Source organism: Ovis aries, chromosome 1, assembly GCF_016772045.2.
Source record: "Ovis aries strain OAR_USU_Benz2616 breed Rambouillet chromosome 1, ARS-UI_Ramb_v3.0, whole genome shotgun sequence".
Classification (NCBI taxonomy): domain Eukaryota; kingdom Metazoa; phylum Chordata; class Mammalia; order Artiodactyla; family Bovidae; genus Ovis; species Ovis aries.
In genome coordinates, this window is record NC_056054.1 from 68,079,381 (window position 1) to 68,087,380 (window position 8,000).

The 8,000-nt window shown below is 52.2% G+C and overlaps 1 protein-coding gene across 2 annotated transcripts; it reads right to left on the reverse strand.

The window, feature by feature from the left end:
- Positions 1 to 1,705: 1,705 nt before the first annotated feature.
- BARHL2 (BarH like homeobox 2) lies at positions 1,706 to 7,773 on the reverse strand. Of its 2 annotated transcripts, XM_042250777.2 has the most exons (4): positions 6,468 to 7,773; positions 4,528 to 4,753; positions 2,485 to 2,777; positions 1,706 to 2,394 (listed from the first exon to the last, which is right to left on the reverse strand). In XM_042250777.2, the coding sequence occupies exons 1-4, from the start codon at positions 7,075 to 7,077 to the stop codon at positions 2,351 to 2,353; spliced, it is 1,173 nt and encodes a 390-aa protein (XP_042106711.1). In that variant the 5' UTR covers positions 7,078 to 7,773; the 3' UTR covers positions 1,706 to 2,350. The 2 variants fall into 2 exon arrangements, with proteins under 2 accessions (XP_042106711.1, XP_014947581.2); XM_015092095.4 differs by having other exon boundaries at positions 1,706 to 2,777.
- Positions 7,774 to 8,000: the final 227 nt, after the last annotated feature.

Below are 8,000 nucleotides of genomic sequence, written 5' to 3' on the forward strand. Positions count from 1 at the left end.
TGAGCACCAATGAATTCCCAGCTCCCCCTTTCCCCCAGAGATGATCAGCCCTGGGGCCAGTGCAGAAAGAAGCTGTAGCACTGCCTCCCCCACCCCACCCCCCCAGGTCCTGGAAAGTGCCTTTTTAGGCCCAGGTAGACCATTTAAGGACCTGAAGTATTTAAACATGATTGTAAAATCCAACAGCAGCTAAGATAGAACAAGGAGAGTCTGCTGACTGTCCAGGCAATAGGCATTCCCACTAGACACAGTGGTGCCCAGTTTCCAGCCTAGCCCAGCTGTTTGAGTTTGTCCCGGCTCAGCGGGAAGAAAATGAGAAGGGCCAGTCCAGACCCTTTTGTTAAAATCAAACAAAACCACGACCATTTTTAAAGCAAACTGATGAGCTGGAGAGAAATCACTCCCTAATTAGCCAAAGTCTGATCGAGGTGCCCAAGGCAATTTCTTCCTGGATTTCACGTCTTTCTTTCCTTCTTCCTTCCCACTCCTCCCCAACACACACTCCCACAGCACTCAACATTTTTAAAAAATGTTTTCATAACTCTACTAAGATTCAGACATCAGAGAAAGTTGGAAAATGGGTCTGGATGTGTTTTAGCTGCAGGTCTTACTCCTTTGACTACATACTAGGGCCAGAGCGAAGACAGAGATGTGAAGATACCCAGATGGGGATTCAACTCTCTGACAATGGGAGAAGTGACCTCCAGGCTGGAGAAGGTGGGAGCAGCCCCAGAACAGTACAACCATCCCCTTCCAGTTCTGCCTCTCCTAGTCGGGAGGGCTCAGCCTCTTGGGAGCTAGTAAGGGAGGGAGGTCTAGGGCTGGGTCAGGCTCTGGATGAGGTGAGGCTCTGGCCAAGGTGCTAACAGTATTACACACCGGTTCTCACACACTGATACACACTCCCAAAGCAAGCAGCTGACCTCCACTACTCTCTGGGCAGGGCCTCTCATTTTGTGGTCCCCAAAGATCCAGGGACACGCATAAAAAGCTCGGCACACCTGTCTCGGCCAGAGTTGCATTCTGCTCTAGGCATCCCATCACAGCCAACTCACCAGGACAAGAGGCTCGGTGCAGGGCTAGGGTTTGGATGCCCGACGGGGAACAAGAAGGCAGGGATCAAAGCACAACCAGGGTTTGCTAGCCAGGCCTCTCAGAGTCCCCGGGGCACCCTAATTGCGCACCCTACAGCCTCCTGCTTGCAGGCTGTCCCACCACTCGGGCGCCCGGCCTAGGGCTGAAGAACAGCTGCGCGGCCCGCACGTCTGCCCGCCCACCGCCCAGCTCCTGCCGGCGTCTCTGCTGCCCAGCGCTCCGGACCCTCACCGCTGAGAGGAGCCCTAGGAGAAGGAGGAACGGCGGTCAGACTCGGTTCGGCTGCAGCTGCCAGGCCAGCCGGGGCAGCAGGGAAAGCTGGCCGCCTACTTGGCCAGCAAGCCTACAAGCACAGATTTTCTCTTGCGGCTTCACGAACTGCTCTGAAATCATCCACTTAAAAAGAAAAAAATTCACACGTACCAAATTAACGGCTCGGAAGAGGCCAACATGAAAAATGGAGCTGTTTTTACCCAAGTCAACCCAATGTCTTTATAGATGTTGTAAATTCCTAATATTCCGGAAGGGACTTTGGGTAATTCTAAATCAAGTGACACATTTCATCACAGTACACTCTGCTTTAGTAAAATCAGCTCCCTCGGATTTCATCACTTGTTAAAAAAAGATAAACTTTATTTCTGTAATTTTCAATCACCAAAAAATCTATATTTTTGTCTAAGCATTTATTTTACTGAATCAAAAAGACATGAAAAGAAAAATCATGTTTTACTAAGGTATATAAGTGACTCTTTTTTGGACAACATATAATAAATATGATATATCACTTATCACTCAGTCTTTCAAATGTACATTTTTTTTTTTCATATTATGGAGCATGCCACTTTTCCGAAAGAAAAAAGGTCATGAGAATTCAGTGCAAAGTTCTCAGTTACCCTCCTCTTTTCTCTGGGCCAGACGGAATGTCCACAGCAACGCCCTCTGCCTTGGAATCTGAGGCTGTTCATCTACAGTTCTCTCTGCCTGTGCAGTTTCCTCTCCTTGCCCTTCTTTCTTCCCTCCTTACCCCACCCCCCTCCCTCCGGCTTGTCCCTAAAGTCATTTTTAAAAAGAACTTGAGGTTTTTGTTTTTGTTGATGTTTTCACTTACTGGTCGCACTCTGTGTGGGGTCAGCGTTTTCGCCAGTCATACTGCTGTGGGGGAGCTTTCCAGCCCTGTCTCTGGGGGTGGGGAGATGAAGTGCGGAGAGCTGGCTCTTTCAGGGGACCCCCGCCCACTGCTGAGCGTCTTCCTCTCTCACTTCTTTGCTTCCTGGTAGACTGCAAGGGAGGCCAGACTGCCTGGTTGGGGGAGAGGAGGGACAGCTGTCCTGGTTGGGGAGGGATCAGGGAGGGTCTGCAGGCTCGCTCTTCACCGGGGGTGCGGGGTACCTGGGATGGGGTTGGACAAGGGGTTGAGGGCCGGCTGTCCCCCGGGCCCCAGGCCGTGGATGAGCACTCGGGGCACCAGGGGCCGCTGCAGCTGGGGATGGGGCGCGGGAGGAGTCCGGTACATGCTGCTGTACATGGCGGCAGCGGCCGCCGCCGCCGTAGTGCTGTCCATGCTGCCCAGCAGGCTTGGGTGGTAGAAATAAGGCGATGGAAACATCCTCTGCAGTGCCGAATAATTCCCCGCCTCAGCCAGCAGCTCCAGGCCCACCGCGGTCTGCCGTTTCCACTTGGTCCTGAAAAAAAAACAGATGTGCGTGCACCCCGCGGCTAGGGGCACAGTCCAGGCCCCAAGGCCCGTTCTCTCCCCTACCGGTCTCTTCTTCCTCCGGGAGGACAAGGAAGACTTAGAGAGCGCTGAGAATCGAGAAGGAACCACACCTCCTGGCCCCCATCCCACCCTCTCCCTCACAGAATCACCCAAATCCAAGCCGGCTTCCCAAACAGACATTCATAAATAAAATTCTCCAAGCTTTGCTGCCTTCTCCTGCCTTTTTGCTCTGCTGTTGCCACCCTTATAGTTTGGTTACTTCCTGAAACTTTTCTAGAGATCAATTGAAACCACTCTTTCTAAGGCAGTCTTCTTCCTCCCTCCTTTAATTCTCTTCCCCAAGCGGCTCCCCAACAATCCTAGAGTGTATGCTCTCTGCCCTCCCCTTTCCTCCAGACCCAGTGAGAAGAAACCGTAAACAAAGGGACACAGAGGCTCTTGGGCCTTGGACCCCTGCCCCTTTTGGTCCCCAAGGCTGTGGAGGCACATCTCTCTCATCAGCCTGACAGGACCTTACAGCAGGCGGGCGTCTTAGAGTGAGGAAGGTGACAAGGTTTCAAAACGGAATTCGTTTGAGGGAGGGCTCTCCCAAGGGGACGGTACCTCGGGGCCATTCCAGGAGGGGGAAAATGCATTTCAAAATCTTGTCTCCGCTGGGAGAGAGTAACAATTAAAACCTGTGATCCGCTTTTCTTGGTCTCCTCCCTCCCCCACTGCACCCCCACTAGGAAGAAGAGGCAGCAGGCCTTTGCTCACATGCCTCCTGAAGGAACTCAGGGCTGGTGGACCCTCCATACCCGGCAGCTCCAGCCAAATTAATAAACATGTCGCCCATTTTAAATTGGCGACAAATGACACTAATGTTTTCCGACAGAATTAGGGTGGCTGAAACCGTATGTAATGAGACAGAAAATTATGGTAAAGATGACAACTGGATGGGCATTTCCAACCACACTTATGGACGATTAGAACACAAACGAGAGAAAAGGCGGGAGAGAGAAAATTGAGACAAGGGAGACAACTGTCAGGCTTAGAAACCCGGCATAACCTCGGCCCCAGACTGCGGGGTTTGGGTGTTCGCACTGCAGTTCAGGGGCCTACAAGTACTGCCAGCTCCTTTTCTAATTTCCTTTCAAGGGAAGCTGTGGTTCCTGGAGGTTTCTGATGTGGCCAGAATAGGGGACAGACCCTCAGTCTAGATGTCTGACCGGCTGCGAACCCTAACCCTCTTCCTGGCTGCCTCACAGGCCAGGCAAGGACTTTTAAGCCAAGGTCAGTGGGTCCGCTCTTCAGAACAGCTACAGCCAGATTGAGTGACTGGTTATAGATATTTGGAACCATCCTGGGGCAGGCCCAAAAGGGTGCAGTGCATCGGTTTTATGGGCCTGAGTGTCTGCTACACGGATGTCTCAATTTGAGAAGGTGTGGCTTGATTGATTTGGAGGCAAAGTGGGAGAAATTTCAGCCACTCAGATTTGAGAGAGAAAACACAGCATACGTGAAAGACACTTAGAAGTGCAAAATTCTCCAAACTCCAGCTACTCATCACCTAGGAGGTATGGCTAACCCCTACTCCAGTCTGAAAACCCCCCAACTGCCCACTCTGGGCCCTCTGAGTCCCTAGTGACTCTGAGGCCACACGGGAAAGAAGACTGGTATAGTTGTCTTGACCGGGATGACCAGATACCTCTGCTCCCCACCACAGCCTCCCTTACCTGCGGTTCTGGTACCAGGTCTTGACCTGGGTATCAGTGAGGTTGAGTGCAGCCGCCAGGTCCATGCGATCCTGCACACTCAGGTACTTCTGTCGTTCAAAGCTACGCTCCAGTTGATTGAGTTGGTGGTCGGAGAAAGCCGTCCTGGCTTTACGAGGCTTTTTGGCTCTCACAGGGGGACTCTCTCGGCTACTTGAAATCTCCCGATCTCCTTCCTCCTTTGTTCCTACACAGAAACCCAGACATAGCCTTGAGGTACCCCGGAATGGGGAAGGATGGAGTGTCCTCCTGGCACACACTTCTACATTCCCAAGCCAGTCACTGGTCTGGGGGGAGCAGGGGGGCTATATTCTGCCACTTTCCTTATACACATACTTGAGCCCTAGTCAGCATGGAGAAAGAGGACCAACTGCTAGTTATTGAATGTGGACCCTCGTGCAGAGCTCCTAAAAGGCTTCCAAAAGAGTGTTGAATCTTCCCATCTTTGGCAATAAAAAATACTTTCTGATAAAGGGTCCTTTTCCTAATTGTTTCCTTGACTGAGGAAGACCCTGTCCTTTTCCTTTACTGTTTTCTCTCTGACTTCATATGTTCTGATTTATTAGATTTTAAAAGATCTTTCAACTTTTCTTTTTTGATGAGGAGGTACCTTTTTCATTTTACTTCTTCTGTTTACTAAAAGTTATAGGCATTTGTTTTCCTTTTTCAGTTGCACTTGGGAAATGTTGGCTCTCTGCAACTGCTTGCATCGGGTCTCTTAAAGCTTCAGAAAGAATGTCTCCCAGACCCTGCGTTCAGCTCAGAATCACTGAGCCCATCCAGGTGACAGCCCAGAGATTTCCGGATTCTATTTGTCAACTTTGGTTTTCTACTGAAATGCTGGGAAATCGATATGTCAATCCCTTTCTGTTTGTACCCGTTTTCTGCTTCGCTCCTTGATCTTCCCTGCAGGAAGAACAATAATCTCTCTAATTGACCCACTGGGGAGGTTGGTGCACAAAAAAATCGCCAGACCAGACTGTACATCTGTTTTGGGCACTATTATGCTAATGCTACAATAGTAAAATGAAGAGGCAATATCCTACCTTCCAGAGAGCACACATCTTTCCCAGAGATGACAAAGATTAGTAATAATCAACTTATCAGTAAAGGGGAAAAAAGAACTCGCCTTGGATATTAAAACTCTTGCCATGCAAAGACTAGAACACTTACGAAATTTTCTGGTGAGAAAATGGAAAAAGGGAGTTGAAGGACAATTGCCATCTTCTGATTTTACAAAAATAGACATTTAATTCCATAAAATTTTATTCATAAATGCAACCTCCCAATTACTTGTTAAGAGCCAAAACTCTGATTGAAATACAGATATTTAGTTAGGGCTATGGAGTAGGAAGGGTATTTTTAAAAATTGAAACATTATAATCTTTTACCGTGTGGCCTTCCCTATATTAATCACTATGTAATAAATTTTTTAAAGTTGCTCTGTTAATCAACTCGGCATTTTTTCCTTCACTATATCTGACAATTCCTGTGCGGGTGTTTAGAAAATACGATGTGTGGGAGGAACGCAATAATTTGCATTAAAAAATAAACACCACGTTGTGATCACACCCCTAGGCACTACGAAATATGAAAGAAATTCCCATCAAATCCCCTCCGCCTGACCCTTTCCTAATAAATTAAAATGAAGTAAAACAAAGGAAGGAGGTGGGTGGCTGTGAGGGTTGGGGATGTAGAAATGTTAACAATAAACAGAACTTGGGACGAGTGCCCAAATCGCACGCCCCGGCCTCCCTCTCGCTTGCAGTTTTTGACTGTGGCCCGATCGCCTTGGAAGCTGAGAATTGCCTTCGGATCCCATCAGAGATTCGCGCGAGACGGAAGGGGAGCAGGAGGAGGAGAAGCTAAACGGCCGAGAGAGCCGAGGCGGCGGGACTCACCGTGACATTTGACGTCGCTCTGGGACTCTTCCCGCTTGTCCAGTTTGGTTTTGCTGTCCTCCTGCTCGAGCTTTGGCCTGAAGCTCTCGTGCGCTGCATTGCTCTCCTGCTTCGGGGTGTGGTGGGGAGAGGAGACGCTGGTGCTGTACGGTGCACACGCCGCCAGAGGTTTGCTGTCGCCCAAGATGTCCTTAATTAAAAAAGAAGAGGTGGAAGTCCTGGGGGCTGAGGCGGCCGAGCCCAGCTGCTGGGCCGCTGGCGGCGGCGGCGGCTGCTGCTGCTGGGGCGAAGGCTGCAAACTTTGCGTAGGGGCCGCGGCTGGCGGCGGCTGCTGGCTGTGGTGCAGGTGATGGTGATGCTGGGGCCCGTCCGCTATCAGATGCGGTTCCGGGGGCTCCATGGTGACGGAGATGGGAGAGGAAGGCGCCGTTCCTACGGTATCAATCTCCGAACAGGGGGATGGAGTGGCCTGACTCCTAAAATCCGCGGTCCTGGCCTCGCCGAGCGGGCGGAAATCTCCATTCATCATGCCTGGGCTGCCCGAACTGGCACTGGACAAAATCGTGTCTATTCCAAAACTCGACCCGCTGGCCCCTTCCATTGTTGTCATTTCTACATGAGGTCCACGCCACTCCGCCGGTCCGCAGCCGCCTCGACCAAGCAAAGGAAGCTATCGATCGTTAAAACAAAATAACACTAAACAATGTTGTCGCCGCTTTAAAAAAAAAAAAAAAAGTGGGGCGGGAGGAAAGGAAGGATAATTGGGAGGTGGCAATCCGTGGACACTTTCGACACTTTTTTTTTTTTACCCTAATGAAAAAAGTGGGAGTTGGGAGAAAGGAAGATAGAGGGGGAAAGTTACAAAAATTGTTGAGGAAGCACCGAGCGTGCGCTCCAGGAACGATAGCGCACGTGGGGCGGCGGTGGCAGCGCAGGGGACCCAGACGGAGACGAGGCAGCAGGAGGTGAACCCGACACCGCCGCCGCTGCCGCCACCGCCAGGGTCTGCCCACAGCCTGGCACCAGGCGGCAGCGGCGGCGACGGACGTGGCAGGTGCAGCGACCGCGAAGCCCGGGCGGCTGTGCGCCCTCGGAGCTGCCCGGCGGCTCCCCGAAGTAGCTGCCGCGCGCGACCCGGCCGCCCCGGAGACGAGTTTCTGAACTTTCTTGGAAAGTTGTGGAGCAGACACTGCCGCGACGTTCGCGGGAACAGAGGAGAAGGAAAAAAAGGAGCAGGCGCAGGCGGAGGAGGTACCGGAGACGCAGCGCCGAGCGACTCCCGCCGCTGCCGGGCGCGTTCGCTTGTAATCCGGCGGCGAGCGGGCGGCGCCGACCCCCTCCCGTGACGTCACGGCCACTGCCGCCGCTCCCCGAGCCTCGCCGGGCCCGCGCCCCCGCCGCCGAGGCCGCGCGCCGGGCCCCGCGCCCCCATTGGCCGCGCCCGCGCGAGCGAGCGACGCCGACGTGCCGGGAGCCAATGGGCGCTCGACTCGCGAACCCGTCAGCGATCCCGGCTCTGGCCCCGCTGCTCTT